General features: G+C 49.5%; 1 protein-coding gene across 2 annotated transcripts in view; it reads right to left on the bottom strand.

The window, feature by feature from the left end:
- The window catches only part of CTBP2 (C-terminal binding protein 2), a 163,577-nt gene that overhangs the window by 36,598 nt on the left and 102,001 nt on the right, over window positions 1–24,978 (bottom strand). Inside the window, exon 3 of one of the 2 annotated variants that reach the window (XM_065893803.1) lies at window positions 15,412–15,571. In XM_065893803.1, the coding sequence (XP_065749875.1) occupies window positions 15,412–15,469 (58 nt within the window). In that variant the 5' untranslated portion in view covers window positions 15,470–15,571. Of the gene's footprint in view, window positions 1–1,484; window positions 3,369–15,411; window positions 15,572–24,978 lie in introns of those variants that run through there. The other variant, XM_065893802.1, reaches the window with a different exon arrangement.

The raw sequence follows: 24,978 nt of genomic DNA, 5'->3' as shown, positions 1-24,978 counted from the left end.
GCTTTGCAAGCCCAGCCATTATCAGATGAAATTACTGAAGCAACAAATGTCATCGCCATGCAAATTAGTTGGTTGCAAAGAAAGAATGTTTGACTGTGAAGGGGAAGACACAGGGCCTGGGAAATACTGTCTGACTTTCCTCCTGTCACACACTGATTAAAAAAAAAAAAGTCAAATAAATTTTATGGTAAGACTTAAAAAGAAAATCCACACATGAGACAAAACCACAATCTACAGGGAGAGACAACAGAAAAATCCAACCAGCGTCCCTTTGGAAATAAGAAAGAAACGTGTGCGGAGGTCGGCATGTAAAGCAACAGCCATTTCGGTCTGTGAGTCGCCAAATCATCAGCGGCTTCACCAATGTAACAGATAACCCTAATGCAGTATCTCAGAGCTGCAGGAGCGGGCTCCCAGCCCCCACCCATGGCTATTTAAGGGGTATTTTCAAAAAGGTACATCTCATTTTTACCACGATTTTCGTCCCACCATCTCCACCCTATAATACTAGTTATTCAGGAAAAAAAAAATTCATTTAAAAAAGATTCAGTTTTCTAAACTATGTTGGGGAGGACGGGGGAAAGAAAGGAAGAAAGCTGATTTACAGCTTAAATGGCCAGGAAGGATTCCAGAGTCGAAATAAAAATTCTTAAGTGTTGCTCAGAGGATGCCCACCTGGAACTTTATCCAGACGCCCAGGGAAACACATGCATTCAATCACACTCGACTCATGTTTTGAAGAGAACAGCTAGGATCCTTCTCTCTTTCCTCAACTTGGAAATATATTCTTCCCTACAAGTCAGCAGAATTCCCAACCGCGTTTTCCAATATGTGAGGCTAAGTCTGTTTCTGAAACAGGGAGTTCTAAGGGATTTCAACATCTTGCTCTGTTTAACACACAGTTCTGGAAGCACACCCGTTTTTAGCTCTGCAGCCATTAACTCTACCTCTGATACCGTGTAGACCCTTCAGAGGTGCATTTCCATGCTATAATGCACTTCTAACGGCAAGTGAACGATGAACGATTTATGGGAGGTGGTGGACAAATATCCCACCTTCTCCAAAGCCACTGAATGTGAACTGGAGAAACTGCCCCCGCTTGTGAGCTGAGGGTTTCATCCTGTTCTGAACGATTTCTGGGTTTCTCCCATAAACACAGTTGTGTTTCCTTACTGTAAAGGGAAATCCACAAATCAGCTTGAGCTCAACTAGAGAACAGGGGAGGCAATGCCATCCCAGTGGGTCAGCCTGAACCACAAATCTCTTTCACCCAAGAGAACGCTCGCCGCCTGGCGAGCTGGCCGTGGCGCCCGGTTCGGCGGAGTGTGTGTGTAAGCGAGAGCAAGTCCAAGGGAGGGGTGGTCTCTCCGGGCTTGGCCAGAGAGCAACAGGAACACGAGGACCTACTGTCCCGTGCTCAAATCTCTGCCCCCACTGTCCCCTCCATGACCCAAATGAGGAAAGGCAGGCAGGGGGTGCATTACTTGGTTCTGGTGCAAGCATGGTGGACACGATGATGGGGGCCCCCGTCCGCCGGGCCACCTTCTGGTAGGGTGAGTGGGGCGTGTGGAGGCTCTGGCTGGCCGGCAGCAGGGTGGAGGGCTCCGGGGGGAGGTTGGGCTTCCGCAGGAGCTGGGGGCTGCTGTGGGAGCTAGGCAGGGGAGACGCCACCGCCCCACGCTCCCGCTTCAGCAGCTCCATGGGCACCGTGTACGCTGTGGAGTAGGCAGTTCTGGGGCCCGGGTTAGTCAAGGCCACCCCGGCCTGCGGGGGGTACGTAGGGCCCAGCCGCGCTGTCAGGGCGCAAGGGGTGGGAGAGCTGTACCCAGAGTTGGAGGGAAGGTGGGGGACTTGGGCGCCCACCCCCGGGGCAGAGTAGGTAGCCGCGGTCTCCAGGAGATGCTGGGATGGCGCGCTGGAGGGGCGGCGAGTGGGATCTGCAGCTTGCGGGGAGGTCGCCTGCAGGGGCCCCGCCGGCTGGGGCCGCAGGGCCGAGGCGTCCAGACCAGACAAGTCACCGTGGAGCTCGCTTCGGTGGCTCAAGCTGCTGGAGCGCATCCGGGGCAGGGAGCCTCCCCGGCCGTGCCTGCGCAGCTGCATCTCCGTCCTGCAGCTGCTGGCCAGACGGCTCAGGACGCGGGCCTGGCCCAGGTTGGGCGCCACACACTTGATGTCTGCATCCTCCATCGTGGACAGGACGGCTGGGGAGTCGAAGCCCTGCTGCAGCAGGGCCACCAGCGTGGCCTCGGCCACGCCCTCCGCCCTCAGGAAGGCCAGGAACTCGGGCATCACACTCCTCTTGCTGCCACCGGGCCCCCGGTAGGCGGACAGGTCGGCCTCGCAATTCTCGTAAGGCGTCCTGTGGTAGACGCTTTCCCGGGCAGGTCCGTAGCCTCGGTTCAGGGCGCCCGGGGCTGTTCCCAGGCTGGCATCGGAAGCAGCAGCCGCTCCAGGGTCCACGACCAGGCACGTGGGGGCCGCCTGCCTGGCAGCGGTGGCGGAATCCATAGGCCTCTCGCCCACATCGCTGTAGACCTGGCTGGCAGGGTAGGCGGGCGCCTCCGCCCCAAACCTGCTGTCGGCCAGCTCCCCCGAGTACCGCGCAGGCAATGGGGCCTCGCTCTGCGATCGCTGTCCCTGAGGGATCATTTTACCTCCGGGATCCCGGTACAGGTGACCGGTGTCCTGCACTGGGGCCCGGCCTTGCACTGGCTCCCATGTCATCCTGCTGCCCAGCGCTCCATAACCGGGCAGCAGCTGGCCAGCTCCTGGGTCGTGATGGTGCTGAGGCTCTCTGGGGGCCCGGGCGGCTCCGGCCGGGTCGCTGTAGTAATCCCGCGGCAGCAGGGCCCTGCGAGCTGACATCACCGCCCGCCTGCTGTCGTAAAAGGCAAAGTCGGGAACAGAGCTCTTCCTTCCGGCCACCGAGTTGTAGAAGGCCTCCCGGTAGCGGCAGGGCTCGGTGGCCCCGGGCATGGTGACATCCTGCAGCCCAGGGTTCGGCCGCTCGTACCAAGGTCCCTCTCCGCCTCTGTCCGTCAGGGAGCTTCTCCTCCCCAGAGCCTCAGCGATCTCCCAGGGGCCCTCGTACCACCCGGCAGCATCCCAGCTCTGAGATCGACCGATATTTATATGCCTGCTGGGAACCGGCATTGGAAAAAAAAAAAATGACTACGGCCAAGGCAGAGGAGGAAGCCTTTCTTTACGAATCTTCAATTACATACATCAAACCCAGACCCGGCTGTATTCTATCCCTTCCAAGACAGCAGGAACAACCAACTGTGGGTTTTCTATTTCAAAGTATGGCCTAAATTATTAATCCTCCGAAACCTTAGTAGACAAAACACAACACTCACGGTAACTTTGCCTCACTCTCCAATGGTAGCGCCAGAGGTCTTTTCTTTACGGCTCAGTCCCAGAAAGGAGGCTGCATCCAGCCCGCCGGGCCCCCCTCCCGGCTGGTGCGCTCACATGGACCTCAGCTCTCTCAGCGTGCGGATTAGGAGCTAAATAAAACCCCGAAAGCTTTTGTTCCATGTGACATCTCGTTAGACTGATGAAACCGGCTGTGGGCTCCAACCAGGCCTCTCGACCTGCAACTGGGACTTATTTTCACACTGAAGCTCCGGCTTATCTCCCCCGTCCTCACCAGGGCACTTTTTGGACAAGTACTCCCTCCCCCTCCCGAAGGTGCCCCCACCGCCGCCTCTGATCGCCTAACAGTGACAGGAGGAAAATAGAAAAAGACTGCTTTACTGTCGATTCACTCTTAATCTACCCTGATGAAATGTTAATCCACTGCACACGGCTGAGAACAAATTAAATGTGAGCAGGCAGGCGGGATAAAAGGAAAACGTCTTGCACAGTTCTAGAGCATGAGATTCCCCAAGAGATGGGTCAGGTCTGCAGCCCGATGCTTTGCCAATATTGAAATCTGGCTCTGAGATGACTCTGGTTACGAATCAAACGAGTTATTACATTGCTCAAGTCCAAATGGATTCTTTACCGTATTATCATAAAACACGGATCCTTTCATACTGCCCAGAAAAACAACAACGGTGACAGAAAAACAACCCATGCGTGTAATCTAGAATTTATCATTGTAAGACTGCAACAGAGGTCAACAACTAGACCCCAACATTATGAAGCAAAGCTGGGAGGGAGGAGTGTCTTCGTTTAAATCTGTCTGCAAGGAAAGCAGAATTCTAGCAAGCTTGGCCTGGCTCAGATCTCGGGGATCATTTTCCATGTTCCCATAGATTAAGATTTTACATGGTCCTCCGGGGACTTTAGGTGCAATAATGCAAAGAACAGCAGTTATTTAGATAAAGGAAAGCTCCACACAGGAGCATTAAAATATTTTCTTAAACATACAGGCAGGTCCCCGAGAAGCACCACCACAGACTGGACCGGGATCTTCCAACTGCAGGTTCCACGACAAAGAATTCACGACGAAAACAAAAGCTGGGAATCGTGAGGCTACAAGGGCTGTGTGTGGTTAGAACGTTAAAAAATGGGACAATTTGCATATTTGCAGCCATTAAACTTGAGTGTTTCGTCTTCACCCATACGTCCCTCAACCTAAGATGCAACTAGAATCTTTAGCTAAAGAGAATTAACTGTTTAAAAAAGAAAAAAATTTTTTTGAATGAGCAATACTGAAAATTTACTGTGAAGAGGAAAGTGGGTAGAAATCCATTTCTGGGAACTAGAGGCACACGGTAACACAAGACAGTTTAAAAGGGCAGTGCCCCCTCATCCTGAGCAGTACACATATTAAACTTTGGGACAAGCTCTGTTTAAACCAATGTTACTCCCCAAAGAGCACTGGTCCCCAAAAGCCAGAGCTCTGTGACCCCCAACTGACTACTGAGGAAATGGCCCAGGCGCTGCCTGGGGACACAGCACAGGGACCCCAGTCTGCTGCTTGAACACAAACCATGGCCTCTATTTCTGACCCAAAAATGCCAATAGGGCCTCAAGTGAACTGGGAAAAAGCCCTGGCAGATGGCAAAGAGACTCAAATCCTCCCCCAGTCCCCTCCGTCTCCTAGGATGCATGACAGGAAAAAAAGAGAAAAATGAACGAGCCACACTGCAAAACGTTGGGTTTCCACGTATGAAAGCAGCCTGCTGGTGCCAATTTCTCTAATTCCTCTGCTGGCACATTTGCCATCGTGGGCTGAAAGGCCCGGGCAGAGGAGACAGAGGCAACGGCCCTGGCCACAAACAAGACAATGTTTACACGTCTCACCAAGAGCCTGAGGATGTGTCCACTTAGAAGAGCCCCGAACTCAATGGAAACAGCACTATCTGGTTACAGCAGATCCCTTCCAGGCTCTGCTGGGCAGACGGGTTTTCTCTTTGGGGCACTGTTCAGAGCCGGGCGCAGCTTCCTCCCCTCTGGAAAGGAGAGGGTGGAGAAAGATGGGGCAGTCTCGGCGGTAACCCTTCTAAGAAGGACAAGGACGACAAGCAGACAAGACTGTGTGAAAACAAGCCTGGTGTACGCGTCCGGCGGGACACACCTTCGCCCCAGAAAAGACACTAACCTGATGACCCCTCCGGCAGCTCCAGCCCACGCTGCCTTGTCACCCCCTCTCCCGGTCTTGGCTCTTTTGGCCAAGAGGGGCCTTTGAGGCCTCCTAGTGGAGGTTCCATCCCATTGTCGCTTTCCCTGCCACCTCCCTCCTTCCACCACTGGTCAGAGAACACGGCTAGCTGGGCAGGAAGGGCCGCAGCGGTCCTGCATGACCCTTCGAGGTGACCAGAAAACGGCATCTTTGACATCGTCTTTTCCTTACAGGATCCTCATTAGAGGGCCTTAACATTTGTTCAGTCTGTACCCAGCCTTGTGCTGGGTGTTTTGCCCATAAACGATTCTACAGGCAGGAGTGATTATGTCACATCCCAGGTGCTGGGATGCAGAGCTTGGGTACCTGGCCCAGGGCCACGGTGCACAGCACCCAGCTCAAACTCCAAAAGCCAACGCTCTGCTTTCTGGAATTCCCTGCACCGACCTGGGGTAACAATCCTGCTGGTGCTGGACAAGGGGAACCTCTTTAACAAAGTAATTCTGTTATTTTCCTAAGGTTCCCCAAAACCCCAAATATAAATGTCACTTATAAAATTAACCACTTGAGTATCAGAAAGTAACTCCTAAACAGACAACTGCCTCAACTTCTCGAAACGAGGCGCAGTGGGCCCTTGCCAGAGTCAGGGCCCCCAGACTTGAGCCAACAGATGGCACCAGCCTAAGGCGTCAACAGTATTATACCATCTAGATGCTTCCTTCTTCTTCCTTCCTGTCATAAAGAAACACAACATGGGGTGGCGTTAATGCTACAAAACGCCACTTGTGGTGCAGACATGTCCCTTCAGAAGTTATCTGTGCCGAATCTTTTTGCAGCGGGGTAGCTGTTGGTAACTCACCCAGATTACGGATGACCTGAAGCAGTTCGAGCCCTCCACTTCAGCAGGACTACCTAAGAGCATGCATACCCCATGGCCCCTAAGAAACAAGGAGCAGGTTTTTGAGAAGGTGCAAAGGTGTAATGCCAGGGGCAGAACAGCAGTGAGCAGAAGAAGCTTCAGGGAGGCGTCACCCTCCACCCCAGAACGAGGAGGCCCAGGTTCGTTTCCATCAATTTCCGACCCATTCTGCTTGGAAGCCACCCAAACTCACACAGCCTCAGCTTTGCAATCCGCCAAATATTATGACAGATGTTTTCCTGTGTTAGGTAAAAACACCTGTAACTGGACTTGCACTTTTCTAAACACTCTGGCAGATTTTTTTTTTTTTTTTTAAAGCTCATGCACAGTCTTTAGGAAAGGGCTGATTTTCTGAAAAATCTCATGTTGCCTAAATAAAGCGAGATGGGACCAATATCTGAAAGATTAATGAGTCTCTCAGACTTAACTTTTTAATCCTGCAAAGAGTCTCACTACAGAAAATTGCATAAAGGAAAGAGCCATCTTCTGAAAACTGAGGAACAGGCAATCCAAATTCTCTTGCAGACAAAATAAACCCAACGTAAAGCTGATCCTATAGAATCATCTGAACAGGAACCTCAAGGTTATAAGCAACACCCCCCAAAGCCGATTGTTGAATTCCCCGGGCAACATGAGGCATCAGTTCACGACTGTAGAGACCTGAAAACTCTGAGATGACCTAGACAGTTCCAGAAAAGCAGGGAAGGAAATCCAGGAGGCGGACGACCATCCATCCCTTCCGCCGAGCAGTCCTCGGGCAGACTGCCCACAAGCATTTCATGTTCTGATCAAGACGATGACCTGGGAAATTGCTTGAAAAGAATGGGAAATAGAAGGACTGTTCTGGGGTCTAGTCCTCACTTCTTTCTTTAAAACAAAGAAAATAACAACAATCAGGCATATGGTGGACTCAGCGAATCTCAAGGCCAGACTCACAGGAAGGTCACTGGGTCTAACTGCCTGTCCCCTGACAGCTGTGCTGTTTCCGCCGGCCTGGCGGCAAGGGATGCTTACCCCTTCTTAGGAGGAGACTCTGGAGCATTACTTGGCCGGCCTTCCCCGTGCCGGACCAACACTAGCCTGAGGCTTTCCATCCCCTGGCTCTCCAGTCCTTGGGGCCAGGAGCCCAAGGCAGCTCTGAAAGCAAAGGCGGAAATAAGAAAGCCCCCGAGATGCCTCCCTGCGCCTGCTGTTTGCCAGGACGAGGCCGCTGCAGCGCGCTCGCCCTCTGCCCCCCCACGGGGCAGCATCTCCTGGGGGACACTGCTGAGGTTAGTGGGTTACACTCTGCTTTCCGGCAGAGACGGCCAAAAATAGGCCCGTGACATCCCACTTCCTACTTTTAAATATGTACAGGCTGTGTTGGGTTTTTGTTTCTGTCAAGTGCTTTAGAATTTATGTTTAAAAACAGCTTTCTGCCTTTAAAAAGTTTTCTTTCCTTCTGTCCCCACAGTGTCCCCTACCAAAGCAACTTACTTGGCTAGTCTGAATCAGAGAGGGGGACACAAACCCCAAGTACACTAGTAAAACAGCAAATAGGGTCTGGCAGGGCTTTAAGACAGCCTCCGTCTAAGTGACGTGAGTACAGAGACAACATTAGCGGAACCGACCAGACATTTCAGGCATCCCAGGATCGACGCGGCACCACAGGCTCTTGGATGCAGGCTTTGGGCTCCTAATTTCCAACCTGGAGCGGGAGGCTTTACATGATCAGCACAGCCCTCCAGAGAAAACCCAAGCCGCGAGGTGGGGCCTTGCAACCAAATGAGCTGCCCTCTGAACAGCCCCAGGCCTCCCGTAACTCACGATTTAGCCATTTTCAGTGAAAACAAAGGCTTGCGCATCGCTCCTGACTTGATTTCTTGACTGGATGATAAAACTTAGTGAGAGCCGCGTTATGAAAATCAGGCTTGATTCCCACATGCTATGGGATTAAAAAGTCTCTTTTATGGCATGTTTTGAATGTGCCGGTGAAGCAGAAAGTGTGGGCTGAGACCCCAGGTCGGACGCAGGGCCTGGCAAAGCACAGGGCAGAATCTCCCTGCAAAGGCTTTCCTGGATCCTTGACAGCACCTGGCGCAAAGTCCGCCTCAGGCTGGTGCTCAGTGACCTCTGCTTCCCTCCAATAACAGCTCTTCCTGCAAAGTCTCAGCACCTCAGGTGACCCGACTCCCCTTGACGTTGCCACTCTCACCCCAACACGCTCCTGTGTTATGACTCCTCATCTCTGTTGGGTTCTGAGTATCAGGAATGGCTTCCTCTCACCTTGGTTGATGCCCCAGTCATTTCCACCCGCCAGGGCCCAGCTCAAATAACCCACCTCCAGAAAGCTTCCTCAGTCCCCCGCTGTCACTCTGTCCCCAGTCCAAAGAAATCTGCCACCTATCAAAGGTGAGAGTACCAAATAATCCAGGGAATGAATCCACCTGCAGAGACATCCCATGGTTTTCTCACTAAGGTGGCAGAGCCCTGTCCCCTCCTGACATGTCCTTCTTGCATTCACCATGAGCTCATTTGTTTGACTCACGGGTTGTAAAAACTGACCTGTTGAACAGGACTCCGTACGAGGAACAGGACTTGGTGGCAACAGCCAGTCTTCGCCCTCAAGGAGAGTATGTTGTGATGGAGAAAAGGACAGAGAGGTGCACACGATCACCAGGGAGCCCTGACCCACGGCCGCCCCAGCCTCTGAGCCCAGGTCCAGGCTGAAGCAAGCACAGCCCCTCACTTGCAAGGACTTGGGCACAGTGGGCACTGAGCAGAGACAGCAGAGGAAGACGACAGCCCCCAACGTCCGACACTACCTGGCAGGGACCCACACCGTCCCGGCCCGCAGCGCTGTTTCTCACCCGGGCCCTGATCGTACAGTAAGAAGACAGGCTTTAAAGACCTTCTGAGGACAAGAAAGGACTGATCGTCCACACTGTCTGTTTCACCCATTCCAGAGTGCGAACAGGAAGGGAGGACCCTCTTGTTTCCCAGGAGTGGGGAAACAAGCTGATGGGTGTTCCAGCCCCTCTGATGGCCACGCAAGAAGGACGCGAAGTGTGGAGACGGCGGCGAGCAGGTGCACAGCGATGTCCAGAACATGCTCCTCCGGCTACTGCACAGCCCCACTGCTGGTACCCAGGAGGCTATTCCCCGGACCTGGAAGGGGAGCCCGCATTTCAAAAGGGCCACCCGAGGCCTCTCTGGAGACGGAGGGCGCGCCTGAGCTCTAGAGCAAGGGAGTTCATCAATGTTCTGGATGCTCAGCAAATAACGGTTTGGTGAGCTGAGTATAAGTCAGTCAGGACAGGAGGCTCACTCCACGCCCGTCATTTGTAAGGTTCTGGAAAAGGGATCAGAGGGTGGGAAGCTGGCAGCAAAGCGCATCTTGGAGTTCTGGCATCACGGTCACCCCAAACACTTGTGATTAGGTTGAGCTATGTGGGACAGCCTCTGAATTCCCGTGGGGCACCATTTGCGGGCCTCCAGCTCTGCAAAGCCAGGTCACTTTGCTGTCCTCAGACCTACTCTGACAAAGGAGGCTTGGCCTGGAGGCGCTGGAACCCTGTGAGGCGTTCGTTAGGCCTGGAGCAGACCTCTTTCCTCCAAGTTGCAAATGACCAAAATGAAACACACCCTGAGCAAAGCAGACGAGGCAGGCAGCTCACACTGCCTTGGGAGGCGTGATCCCAAAGGGCACAGAGACAGGTGTCGCCCACCTGGGGGAGAGCGTGACCCTCCCTGGTGGGCGTGAGAGCCAGAGCAACAGCTGCAAAACAAAACCCAGACACTGACAAACGCCCACACCCGGCCATGGACTAAAGTCACCACACCCCAAACCCCAAAGTGGAAACACAGCAGCTTTAACAGGCTGCTTTTAAAAATGTGGGGAGTTTAAAAAAATCCACCAACCGAGGTGAGAGCCCATCAGCAAGTCAACAAGTGCAAAGAGTAGCTTAAATCTGCATTTCACAGATGAGGAACGATGGAGAAATAATACAACATGGAACCTGGCTCTCATCTGCAGAAAGCTGAGGGCCGGGTGTGGGTGCTCGATGGGCCCAGTCCCGAGGCGACAGCGGGAACCCCAGGGGAGGGGCCGCTCTCCAAATTTATCTTAAAACCAGGGCCTGATCTTTATCCCTCACGAACAATGTCTACGAAGTTTCAACTTGGCCATTCCCCCTGCCTTTTCCGATCCTTTACCTGAGCACGATGTGGCTTCATTATATCCATTTATACTACAGAGTTTTAAGTCATGTCTGGTTGACTACTGTATATTTACATAGCTAATGTAATTATCACTGATCACGTGATTACTGGAAATGTACATAATTGCCTCATCCAAACATATAATTATAATGTATAGCAACATCATGAATCCCGTTTTTAAGATCTACATTTTGGGGCTATTTAAAGACATTTATTAGAAATAATTGTGGACTGCCTATAGATGGTCTCGACGCTGTTTCGTGGTAAGGTGCTCCGAGTGCTTTAAAAAACAAAACAAGTAGTGATTCTATAATGCATTTTTTTTAAGACAGGTGAAACAAAAAGCACACAAATAAAAGACAAAATGATCCTGGCCTGAGTCTATAGATTATGCTCTTCCTGTGGGGAAGTACAGGTCAGTCCTGCCCTGTGGGCTCTGATGGGTGTGAGCCAGGCAATGAGATCCGCCCCCCACCCTGGTCCTCCCTGCAGGGAGCACACAGCTGGGCCTGGACACCCTCACCACTTCCACCACCTCGACGACCTAGAAGCTCTTAGACAACATCTTTGCTTCTTGAATATTCTGGGACCGTGAATGAACTTTCTCGGGGGAACGGTCCACTGAGACGTACTTTCACAACGGCGAGCTCATCCCACTAAGAAGAGCACAGTGACACTGGGGAAAAAGTCTTCTTCCACCTCACCCCTTCAGCATTTTCTGACTTTTCTCGTCCTCTTGGGGACAAAGATTCCCAGGATTTATAACTACGTGTTTAATAGACACCGGTTTATTAGACAATTTAATAGACAATAGAGGCTGGCCTCTATTTCTCCCACATCCATCCAACCAACCCGCCCATCTTCCTCACCGCCTTTTATTCTCTGTTCTCATAAGAACATCCCAAAGGTAAGGAATGTTCAATTTGACTGTTTATTTAAAAGGAGGTTCATATCATTTCTTTTTTTCCTGCAGAGGAAAGAAGTCCTCTCCTGAATTATGTGATGAAGGGGACTGATCACAGCTCAGCTGATATAATCCTCAGGACCATTTTTCCACACATATAAGACATTCAAGCAAAATGAAGATGAAATATCTACTTTTTTTTCCAAATTACGTTTTCAAAAGCAACAGGAAAGAATGGTGTTTAGTGATTTATTGTACCGTAACACACAATAAGGTGTTGTAACAAAAAGTCATCAGCAAGCCCACTGTGGTGTATTACCGTTCTACAAACCTAGGCGCCAGAAAATGCTTTTCTGGGTTACTTTCGCAGTGATGAGGGATAGCAAGCCCTCTTCTCTGGCCAACAAATACTTGGGGCTAATCAAACCAGCTCTGCCATGATGCAGTTACCTATTAAAACTCTCTGACTGGTGCAATTCATAAATGCAATATTTCAATTATGCCAGCAAACTAAACACAGGGGAAAACCAAGACCTACATTGTACAACAAAGAGAAGAGACTGCAATTTGGTCTGACCAGTCTATCAGCAGACTCTGCTCCACAAAACCGTCACACAACAGCACTCTAGGATTATTTGATATCAGACATCAGGAAAGAGCACAGAACAAATTACAAATATCAAAACAGAAGGATTGCTTTAAGAAAACAATCTGGCTTTTAAGTCAGCTTGAAAGACCATTATTCTAACGGAGTTGGATGGAGTCCCGAAGACTTTGGGTGGCGAGAAGCGAAGCTATCCTCTATACTTTGCTTAATCTCGAGCAGAAACATCCCCTTAGAGGCGCAAAGGTGCAGATAGATTCTGGGCACATGAAGACTGATGGACCGGGTCACAAGGGGACTGCAGTTCAGAAGGAAGAGACCCCAAGGGCTGCTGTGAAAGGTTTCAGGGAGGAAGGGACTGGGCCTTGGGAGGCAGGTAGGGATTCTGGAAGCAGTACTGGCACAGGGGTGATGCTCAGATCCCACCAGACTGGCTCAGCTGGAGAAAAAAGGTTCATCCAAGGGGTGGGGGTGGGGGGTAGACCCTGGAGGGCATCAGAAGCCTTGTCTGGCTTGGGACCCAAAGCCAGGGATTTGCATTGGGGTTGGCAGCAGGCGGGAGGGAAGAATTTGAAGGAATGTGTGTTTCCACAGACCCAAGAGTATGAAGAAAAATCTCCTACAAGCCTGGAGCAGAGCAGGGCAGCTTCATGGCTTTAATCGTAAAACAAAAAACAGAGAGAGAGACAGAGAGAGACAGACAGAGAGAGAGAGAGAGAGAGAGAGAGAGAGAGAGAGAGAGAGAGAGAGAGGGAGAGAGGTGGGGGGGTGGATACAGGAAGTCCCTGGGGTGTGGGCGGCGGGAAGGAGAGAATTGTTTGCTGAGCCTGCTGGACTTCCAAGGAGAACATTCAAGAACAGTTAGTTCAGGTTTACAGAACAGAGAGTGCTGAGCATCCAAAGTCAGGGACGGAGGTGTGTGAGGCTTTCAGGAGGAAGAAATAACGGAATCCACGTGCCGATTCAAGGGCAAAAGCCCAAATACAGAATAGCAGACTGCCTGGGCGCAAATCACCAACTGCTCTGTACCTCGCTGGTAGCACCTGGGAAACGGATGTCCTGACCACCTGTCCTGACCATTAACGGCACTAAACCAGCTTATAAATACAAGGAGCACCAATGAAGCATCTTGGAACAGCTGTTATACTTCATGGGACACCAAGTGACTGTTTGGGATCATGGATTGTAAATTACACTTGAGTAACTTTGGATTGTAAATTACACTTGAGTAACTTCATGTCATGCATGTACCTTGATAGTGGCTATTGAGAAATTAAAGATAAAACAAACCACTGCAACTGTCTCAGGAACACCGTTCATGGATAAAGGAGATGCTGGAATTTGTTATAAAAAATACGCTGGGGACTGGTAAACCATGCCTGGGAGAGAGGGTGCGAAAGAACCGCCAATGGTTTTGCTGTCACCGACCACCCTGGCCAAGGAGAGGAAAGGCCCCTGGTGCTTCAATCCCATTCTTGTCTCAGATGTGCTACCTCTAGATAAATACTGGGGTTGGGGTTGGGGGTGGGGGGTAGAATTGGCCCCATAGACATTCCTGATACTAACCTTGGAAAGTTGATCCACTAGGGCTTTCTGGACTGGGGACTCAGTACCAAAAATGAAGCACCTTTCCAGAGGAGGGCAGAAGTACAATTTAAAAACCCCCAAACAATCAGGGGAACCCAGATTGTGGGACATTGTACAAACCTATTGGCTTGGGCTCTTCAATGATGTCAATGCTTCTGAAAGTCAAAAGGACCAGGGAATTATTTTAGACTAAGGAGACCAAAGAGACATGACAACTAAATGCCACCTATGTCCCTTGATAGGTTTCTGCACACAGGCAAACAAACCAGCTAAAACAGACGTGTGGGGGAGATGTGCATGTACCATCTATGTTAGATAATGCTGTGATGAGGTCCAGTTTCCTGGGGGTGATGATGGTGGTGTGTTTATGCAGGAAAGGAGCCTCTAATACATGCCATAGGTACTTAGGGATAAACTGCTGCACTACACATTTCTCTCAGATGGTTCTGGGAAAGTCCATCCATCCATCCTCCATCCATTCATACACACGTATCTCTATAAGAAGAAAGCAAGCGATAACAAATGTTATCAACTGGTAAATACAGCTGATGGGTATACCAGTGTCCGTTGTACTATTCTATCAGTCTTTCTGTAGGTTTGAAAATTTTTTTAATATTTAAAAAAAAACAAAATCCTTGAATCCCAAACCCCTTACACTGCAGCAGAATCCCAGGGATGTATGTGGAGGGACAGTCAGTGCTCCTAAATTCTTTTAGGTCGGAGCTGTTGCAGGGCAGACAGTCACACAGTAGAACACGCCTTTAATGCCTCCACACCGTTAGCTTGAGCCACATCTACAAACAGTTCCATATGGACGGCTCCTGGGAGATGCTTTCCTGGGCCTGAGTGAACTGGCCAACTGGTGTGCCAGCATTTATTCGGGGGTCGGGCTGCTGAGCCCACCCCGCCCAGCAGCTCCCCTCCTGAGAGAAACCCTGCAGTGAGGTCACGGGAAACCACGCCAAGCCAAACCCAGCCGACAGCACGGACACCAGCCGGCTAGGAGCACTTCACGCCAAGCCCAGGTCCACTGGCGCTGGATTTCTAACCACTCCCTAACGAGGAGAGGACGGTGCTCAATCCACATCTCAGAGTTTTGTCCCCGGGTTTCCACTAGATTTTAATCCTGTTTATTTTTCCTTTCATGAATAAAAAACGTTCAGACATTTTTCAAAGATACCAGGGATGTGAACAGATCATGAGGGGCTATGCTGGGCTTCTATGGAATATCTCAGAATTTGTGCTGGTAAATCTTTTAATTCAAAACAGATAAAGTCCAGAAACTTCGGCAAGTTAAAAAAAAAAAAAAAAAAAAAAAGATGGTCCTAATATGCAGTGTCTTTCTTGTGCAAAATGATCTTGGGACAAAATGGACCTCAGGGCCTGCTTCCCCCAACTTCTGTTCTAGCCCCACCCCTGCCCTGGAAGCGGGCCTCAGCCTACTTGAAGGTCAGGCCTACTGACCACGCCAAGGACACCACCAAGGACACTGGCAGAGCGTGTGGGACGGTGGGAAGTGCTGGGGGTGGGGCGTGGGTCGCAGCCTGGCTAGGAGACCAGCTGCAGGATTCCAGGGCGGGTCTACGCGTCTTTGGTGAAAAACCGCCAATCACGCTGGCTCTTACCTTCACAAATTCTGTCCAATCGCTGTCGCTTGACTTTGTGCTTATCCACAAGGGCCATTCTTTATCGAACTTTGCACCTCTCTGATTCAAAAGGCAAAGCGGTCCTCTAAGAACTTAGGGGCCCTCGCAGGAGTCTGCGGGCATTACGCCACTACGCGCCCTGAAACAAGGAGAAAAGAAGCCTTACTCTCTGGACACCCTGGGGGCAAGGATGACAGGTCATTCGGGCGTGGCTGCCACTTGCTACAAGGGGACCTGCCCTTGGGCGCTTGCTGTCCTCCTCAAATGCTGGAGATGGATTTGCTCCAAGTCCATGGGACAGTCTCCCGCCTCTGGGGGAAGCACACGAACACGCACAACTGTCTTTGGTTCCTGAACGTGGTAAATGGCAGCATCTGGATCTCTTGGCTGTAAACACCAATTACTGACCAGCCTGCGTCATAATACTTTGTACTCGAATGCCAGAGACCAAGCTATAGCCAGTGGGGTTGGTCCTGTACTTCTGTGAACCGCAGAGGGGCGGAGTCACAGATCAACCCACACCACCTAGGAACACATCCCAGGGGCCTCTGGACCGAGATGCAGACACCCAGCTGCCACTACTCTCTCAAGGCCTTCTGCCAGGAGGTTCACAAAACCTTTCAAAACTGCCCTTTGGCCACCGCTCAGCACCACACAAGCCCCTTGCCCCACCGCCTGAGAACAGGGCAGGAAGGCATGCACCACCTAACCAAGGTTTGACCAGTGCCACCTTCCGGAGCCTTCCTTGCATCCAGAGGGAGCCACAGCTGGCATCGGCTGCCCCACACCCGTGGTGTCTCAGGCAGAGGAGGAAGGGTCTCCCATTGGGGCTGGGGTATTTGGGCCTCTCTAGAGGGAAATCCACATGCCACGCCGCCTGAGGAATGGGGAGCCCAATTCGCAGAGAAAGTCGGGGCTGCGCGTTTGGGAGACCCTGACCTTCATTTCCTGCTCAGCCAATGTACCAGTTGAGGCCACAAATCATCACCTGTAACCCCCGAAAGTCCCACAGCTTTTGACTCATTACTGCAGTTATTCTGACAACAACTACTACCACACACACACACACACACACACACACACACACACACACACACACACAGTTGTCCTCAGTTACCCAGCAAATGAGGAGGAGGTTAGGAGACAAACGAGAGGCTCCAGGGTTAATAATGAGGATTATTATGTATGATCATCAGTTACGCAAAACGCTGGGAGTTACTTTCTCAAAGGTCGGAATGCAGGTCTCACTATGAAAAGGCAGGCGACTTCCCGGAAGTTAAAGACTAATTTCTCAGCAATGAGGCTGAAAAGATTTATGGCAATAATTATGTGATTTTTAAAAAAAGAGCTAGGGAAAAAGAAAAAGCACAATTTCTACTCACAGAAATAATTAATGCGACATCCAAGAGACACCAAACCCTTTCCAAACCTGGGACGTTCCCCACACCTGGAATGACCCTCTTAGACAAGCGAGGAGATGAAGCCGTCCTGAAGCAAGCCAAAGCGGCACCGGGTTGATGGGGCAGGCAGATTTCTAAAATTCTGGTTTCACTTTTGCTGGGCTGTATGAAAGGTAATCATGCAAAGGGGGGAAGGTGGTTTCTCAATGGTCAACTTGAGACAGACAGACAGAGGAGCAGGACCTCTGATCCAAGGGTCTCTGTCCAAGAGAGACCCTCAGAGGCTGGCTGGCAAATTTGATTTGCTCGGGTCCCGGGCTCTGATCGGCGGACGGCCCCTCCTTGGCTCTGGTGTGGAGACACACCCCGTGTTAGCCGCCACATCCAGGGTGAGAGAATTGATTAGTTAATATTTGTGAAGTGCCTTGGAGACGAGAAATGACAGCATTATCATCTGAGGGGAGACGGGCTTCACACCCTCCTCCTCCAGTTCCCCGAGCGAGGAGGCATAATCATTCTTTTTGCTTTCCTTTGAATTTTAATTTGTATAATTAGATGGCTTCCTGAAAAATTGATAAGTAGAATCTCGATTATGCAATCAAAGGAAAGATCAGGCATCAGCTTACACAAATTGTCTGCGTCCTTTTAAAAAAAAAAAAAGGCAACTGACTTGTGTGGCTTTGGGGGGTGGGGTGGGGTCTCTCTGTGGCTGGCCCTTCCACGGGGTCCCCTCCAGCTGCGGCACCCACCCCTGTCTCAGACTGGACATGCTGACAGCATCCAGAGTCGTGAGGCCACCGGGCGAGTCTGGTCTGGACTTTACAGCAGTGACCACGGACTAATTCACGTAGTCTCAAACCCCTCCCCTCAATCGATCCCTCCCCCCTCCAATATTTCTTTTTAAGCAAGAATGTATGACATTCTTGCTTAAAAAGAAAGCAAGAATGTGTCAATGTATGTGACGTTTTCCTCCTTGGTCCTCTGAAGGAGCGAGCTATTTACCAGGACTTAATTAACATGACCCTCTTCCTAAGGACAGGGACAGGCCCTCCTCAGAGCCGAGCTGTGAGCAGCGTCCCTAGCTGGTGTCCACGCCGAGAATGCCAGCACCCTGCTATCCACGCTGGCCCTGGGAGCCCTCGGCGGGGCCCCCCAACGGAAGCCCACCTCTGCCTTTACTTTACACCAGTCTCCACTCATAAATCACGAACTTTTTGCCACTGCAGTTATCACTACTATCATCCACTGACACTATCTGGTCAATGTTCAACCACAAATAGATAAAGGTCCACATAGGGAAGAAAGACCAGAGGGGGACGTATTACACGGTCTCACTTTGACTGAAATTGTAAACCTCCACACCGTATTTGTGGGTGACAAGAGAGTTCTAGAACCTGCTTGCAGAACGACTGTGCCTTGGCAGGCTCCATGTCTGTACGATGCAGACGACGTTGCTTTACGTTCCAAAGCGGCTGTGAGGCTCAGGTCAGAACACGCAGGAGAACATCTGGTGCCCAACAGCAGGCCTCTAAGCACCCCTCGTGCCTTCCTCCGGCGAGAGGCCCCCCGGATGCGGGCGCCAGTCAGAGAGGAGCATCCCTCCTGCTGAGGCTGGAGGTAAACCTCGGGGGAAATTCAGGAAAGGTCAAAAGGCAATTCAGGACAGGTACATGTAAAAGTATGAGATTAGATCACTCCCTAACACCATACACAAAAATAAGCTCAAAATGGATTAAAGACCTAAATGTAAGGCCAGAAACTATCAAACTCTTAGAAGAAAACATAGGAAGAACACTCTATGACATAAATCACAGCAAGATCCTTTCTGACCCACCTCCTAGAGTAATGGAAATAAAAACAAAAATAAACAAATGGGACCTAATGAAACTTCAAAGCTTTTGCACAGCAAAGGAAACCATAACCAAGACCAAAAGACAACCCTCAGAATGGGAGAAAACATTTGCAAATGAAGCAACTGACAAAGGATTAATCTCCAAAATATACAAGCAGCTCATGCAGCTCAATAACAAAAAAACAAACAACCCCATCCAAAAATGGGCAGAAGACCTAAATAGACATTTCTCCAAAGAAGATATACAGAATGCCAACAAACACATGAAAGAATGCTCAACATCATTAATCATTAGAGAAATGCAAATCAAAACTACAATGAGATATCATCTCACACCAGTCAGAATGGCCATCATCAAAAAATCTAGAAACAATAAATGCTGGAGAGGGTGTGGAGAAAAGGGGACACTCTTGCACTGCTGGTGGGAATGTGAATTGGTTCAGCCACTGTGGAGAACAGTATGGAGGTTCCTTAAAAAACTACAAATAGAATTACCATATGACCCAGCAATCCCACTACTTGGCATATACCCTGAGAAAACCAAAATTCAAAAAGAGTCATGTACCAAAATGTTCATTGCAGCTCTATTTACAATAGCCAGGACATGGAAACAACCTAAGTGCCCATCATCGGATGAATGGATAAAGAAGATGTGGCACATATACACAATGGAATATTACTCAGCCTTAAAAAGAAATGAAATTGAGCTATTTGTAATGAGATGGATAGACCTAGAGTCTGTCATACAGAGTGAAGTAAGTCAGAAAGAAAAGGACAAATACCGTATGCTAACACATATATATGGAATTTAAGGGAAAAAAATGTCGTGAAGAACCTAGGGGTAAGATAGGAATAAAGACGCAGACCTACTGGAGAACGGACTTGAGGATATGGGGAGGGGGAAGGGTGAGTTTTGACAGGGCGAGAGAGAGTCATGGACATATACACACTAACAAACGTAGTAAGGTAGATAGCTGGGGGGAAGCAGCCGCAAGGCACAGGGATATTAGCTCGGTGCTTTGTGACAGCCTGGAAGGGTGGGATGGGGAGAGTGGAAGGGAGGGAGACGCAAGAGGGAAGACATATGGGAACATATGTATATGTATGGCTGATTCACTTTGTTATAGAGTGGAAACTAACACACCATTGTAAAGCAATTATACCCCAATAAAGATGTTTAAAAAAAAAAAAAAAAAAAAAAAGGCAATTCAGGTCTTTTCACAAGTAGGAAGGGTGTACCGCTGACAAACCTGACAAGAAAAAAACACTACCTTCTCTCCCAAAAGACAGATACTAAAATCACAGGGCAAACCACAGAAAGGTCTACCTAAAGTTTTGTTAGCTTGAAATGAGGGGTGTGATCTAGGGCTGAAAGATCTGGTGTCAGGGAATTCAAGTTACTTCAGAAGGGGAAAGATGCTTGCATAAGAAAGCTACTTAGAGATTCTTGATTACTAGAAAGAAGATACAGGTATGGAAGATTTGTCCACTTGTGGGCTTCAAAAAGAAGCATGAGAGTTAAGAAAAGGGAGAACAAAAAGGAAGACTTCATTTTACAAACAAATGCAAAACATCCAAAGTGAGGTCGTGAAAAACAAAAGGCTACCCCTCATCAATCACGGTCTAAAATCTGGGCAGGTTATCTTTACTGAATGACCGTTAGCAGCCCTGCCTGCCAGGACCAAAGCACTACAGTACACAGAAACTCAGTCATCACTAATTTACATTCTTAACATCTCAGATAAGTTTTTAAGACCCCCTCAGTTTCTTTATTCTGGTTCCTAGTCTTTGTAAAGATTAGGCAGACGAAGGAATTTACACAAAGTAAATGATGTCTTCAATGGTGTCTTTCAAAATGAAAATTCCCCTGAAACCAGTTAAACGTGAGGAGAGCCTTCAGTTCTTTTAAGGAAATCTACTTAAACACTATGTCAATAGAGAAACCAAGTTTTATGATATGATAATAAATTAATATTATTGTAGTTAAGCCAGTATTGCCGAAGTTCTCCGAGTCAACCCCGGGAGTCTTTAGAATACGTTCCATTGTTAAACCTGCAAGTGGGGGTCAGGGGGAGATTTAAAGTCTGAGAGGTTGCCCCGTGACCCAAGGCAAGTAGAAGAAGCTCCTGCAGCCCCAGTAGCATTGGTGCATGAGGTATCCCAACTTTCCAAGCCTGGGATCCCTAAAGGAATGACATAACTCCTTGGGTCTCCTCTACCACGGCCTACAAGGCTCTCCTGATGTGGCAACAGGGCCATTTACCAACTTCTGAATGACCCAGCAGGGAGGCACCATCCAGGTTAAGGCAACACCAAGCACTTGTTGCCACAGGCAAGGACCCTGCAGGTGGGATGTCATCCAGCGGATCCACAGGGTTAGTGCGTTTTCATAGTGCCTTGAGAACGCTGGCCCACCAATGACCAAAAAACCCTCTTGATTCTTCATCTCGTCCCAAATAAAGCCACAGGGCTTCAGGCTACCTGAAAAGAACTTATTCCAGAATCTTCAGAAGCCAAACAAAGGTGAACAACAGATGACAAGCTGGGTAGAATCCTCTGAACAGATGGATGTGGGTTTTGTTTTGTCAACCATACCTGAAGGACCAATTAAAATCCAGATGGAACAAAAGAAACGTTCTACAGGGGGGAGGCATCAGTGGGAAAAACAGGGGCTTAGCCTTTGGTTAAATGGTTGACATAATACCCTAGTTAATAACAAAATAATTAAAACTACACTTTAAGGAAGAAAAGAAGCTTTGGGGGAAGATCTGTTATCGGAAATGAATTTACTGAAGTCAATTTTGTCGATGTCCCAAAACAACTGCTGCTCCCTAATTATAGCTCAGTAGCTTTGGGGCATATTTAGGTTTTGGGGGGAGGAGGAGAAACATATGGTTCAGGCATCTAGTGGCATTAAAAAGGGCACAGGGACAGCTCCCCTCCCCCACCCCAGGGGTTACCAGCAAGACCCTTCAACACACACCGGAGCTTCACTCTGGTTCCTGGAGCCTCCCCCATTGGGCAAGGCGGCTCATATTTCCCCAGGGAATGCCCAGCAGCCCAACCCTAGGGTGACAAGGTCACACCCTGGTCACATGCCCTCCATGTGATCCATGGGCCCCACCCTCTGATCCCCTGGGGCTGATGCAACACCAATGTCCCAGTGAAAAGTGCAGATAGCTCAAGAGCTATTAGCACCAGGCCACGGCCCCTTCCAACAGCAGAGGTTAGGCAGGCTTCAGGACTCAGATGGAATTTGAAAAGGGCAAGCCAGTGTTTACACTATGTTATGAGGGACCCCGAAACCAAGCAATGACATTTCTATACTAGGACATATGAACATGCTTACCCAACTGGATTAATATACAGAAGATTAAAAATAATTATACACACACACACACACACACACACACATATACAATTCAACAATTCAGGCCAGGTCAAAATCTGCCACCAATCTGAAGGAGACAGAGAAATGAAAAATGAAGACTCTGTAATCTATATTGAGCTTGTGACAGCCATGAAACACAGAAAGCAAGTCTTTTAGCAGGTGGAATCGCAGTGCTGGGGTGAGGCTGGAGGCTGCCTATGTGAAAACCACGCTTCCTGGGACGACCTCCTCAGCCAGCAAACAATTTCTGAGTGAATCCTTCTGCCCGGTTTAGATTTAGAAAATACATCTCCTGGTGTTAAATGCAAAACTCAAGAATTCTAAATATTTTCGCTTGCTAAAAGCTTTCATCAAGAACAGAGGGCTTGGGCAGAAACAATTCATGATTTTCCTAACGGGCTGTTTTATTTGTGTCATGCTTAAAATTAAGTGTTGGTGAAGAAAGTAAGATGCTTCTGTGGTAAGGATTTTCACACATTTTTAAAGCACCTGACTTACAAATATGCTTTAAAAATAAATATATTCGTTCTAACACTAAAGCGTTCTTTAAAAATAAAAGCAAAACAAAATGAAACAAAGAGGTAAAAGGCAAATAAGCAAACTCTCATCCCGATTAAGAGGTGTTACGTGACCCCTTTATTTCCATTGTGCTGAGACTGAGGAATCCCAGAAACACGGATGAATTTCTCCTTTCCCAATTTTCTGACCCTTTCCTCCTCTGGCACTTTTGATCTGTAGCTAAGTCTGGTTGAACAGGGCGAAGGGATGAGTATCCTCAGTTTCTGTGCGGACAGAGGAAGTTCCATCCTGACCAGATGACTCATCCTTTTTTACATATTACATGCAAGAAATTATTATAACAAGTTTATATCTGAGCAAGTAAAAGTGAACACCATACAGAGGAAGAATCCAGAACGTCGGAAAGTCTGGGAACGTCTCATAAAACGCCTGCAGAGGAGCGCTGGCCGTGGTGAGGATTTTGGGGTGGCCACTCTGTGCCCCAAAGGTCACCTGAAGGTGATGTCTGCAGGCTGTGAAACGCCTGTGCACCCACATCCATTTGCTGTGGTCCAGTGCAGAATAAGAGCTTGGATAACTGGTGGCCACTAGGGGCTTGGACCTGGGGGCCACCAAGGCAGGAGGAGCCACCAGGAGACAGCTAACTGGAGGTTATATGTTAAACTTGTGCTAAACTTTAAAACAGTCTATGGAATGGAGGTGGAGGTGCCAGGTGGGGAGTAAAGAAGATTTCACATTTTAAAGGCAACTTTGGATTATTTGGCTTATTCTAACATATATGAATTGCACTTGTATTTAAAGGAATTAGTTGGTTATCAAACAAATAGCAATGATGAGATCTTAAATGTTTAAAACCCTTGATGTGAGATTTTTAAAAATTAATTAATTAATTTATTTATTTTTGGCTGCATTGGGTCTTCATTGCTGCATGTGGGCTTTCTCCAGTTGCGGGGAGCGGGAGCTACTCTTCGTTGTGGTGCGCAGGCTTCTCACTGCGGTGGCTTCTCTTGTTTTGGAGCACGGGCTCTAGGCATGCGGGCTTCAGTAGTTGTGGCACACAGGCTTCAGTAGTTGCAGCACATGGGCTCAGTAGTTGTGGTTCACAGGCTTTAGAGCACAGGCTCAGTAGTTGTGGCGCACGGGCTTAGCTGCTCCGCAGCATGTGGGATCTTGCTGGACCAGGGCTCGAACCCGTGTCCCCTGCATTGGCAGGCGGATTCTTAACCAATGCGCCACCAGGGAAACCCCTGAGATTTTTGAAGACGTCTGCCTCTTGATTTCTTGCTACTGGGTGGCCCTAAATCCTAGACTGGCTACTCGGAGTATCCCCTTTCCTTAGGGGACACAACTGCTTTGCTGTCCTTGTGAGATCCCAGCCCATGTGTCTCTTGACACTGTGCAGTCTGGAAACATTCAACAGCGTGAGCTCTGCAGTCTCGACTCACTCCCAAAGCCAGCTGGAAACCACCGGTGAGGGCCCACCTTCTGTTCAAGCCCTTCCCTGGAGCAGGTCCACCCAGCGGCGGCCTGGTGCCCAGCGATGGGGCCCTTTGGCCAGCAGAGGGCACTGCACACCCTGCACGGCCTTCCCGAGGCTGCAGAGACCTGAGCCGCTTTGCCAAGGCTCGCCTTGCTCATCTCAATCCCAACTTGGACTCTGCAAGAACCTGGAGAAAGTGAGACCAGATACCCCCAAAAGGAAAGGTCTGAGATGGCTTCAGGATGACACACTGCATGTCCCCTCAATCTCAGGATGCAAAAGGGACAGAAGAGACCTCCAATCTCCCTTAAAGCAACAGGTGTTTAGCCTTCAGCAACACGACCAGCCAAGGGAGGGGAACACGGCGGCTGCCCTCCTGCTGTCTATCTCCTAGGCTGGCAACTGAGGTTTGCCCTTTCAGAGCTGAAGTTCAGGCGCTGGCGAGGCGGATCACGGAGAAGGGAGGCTCTCAGCCATGGGCTTGGGGTCCTGATCCAGGAAAGGCCAGGGCCACCTGAAGGATGATTTTCCATTATATCCATGCTTCCTGTGTAAAGATACATCAACGAGGAAGGAGCCACAGTGATGAAAGATGAAAACAACTTGGCAGAGATGTAACTTATAAAGAGAGCAAAGGCTTGAGGTGGGCCTGGGCAAAGGGCGTCAGGGTTTCCATTACAAACCACAGCTCCCGGGGCACCACACACACCTGCTTAACTGGTGATTGCTCAGTTCTCCTCAACCCGGGATCCGTTTGTTGTGAAACGTGTATGACCTCAGGATACACAGCCTTTTCAGTAGACATTAATTTGGAGAAGAAGGTGGAAAAAAACAGATTTTTCCAACCTTATTCAGGAACTGATTCTGGCCAGTGGCACCGGCTGGGAGGTGGGGCCTTGTCTCT

The sequence above is a fragment of the Phocoena phocoena genome, chromosome 16 (genome assembly GCF_963924675.1).
Source record: "Phocoena phocoena chromosome 16, mPhoPho1.1, whole genome shotgun sequence".
Classification (NCBI taxonomy): Eukaryota; Metazoa; Chordata; class Mammalia; order Artiodactyla; family Phocoenidae; genus Phocoena; species Phocoena phocoena.
The sequence above is the reverse complement of the archived record's forward strand: the minus strand, read 5'-3'. Positions and strand labels throughout refer to the sequence as shown.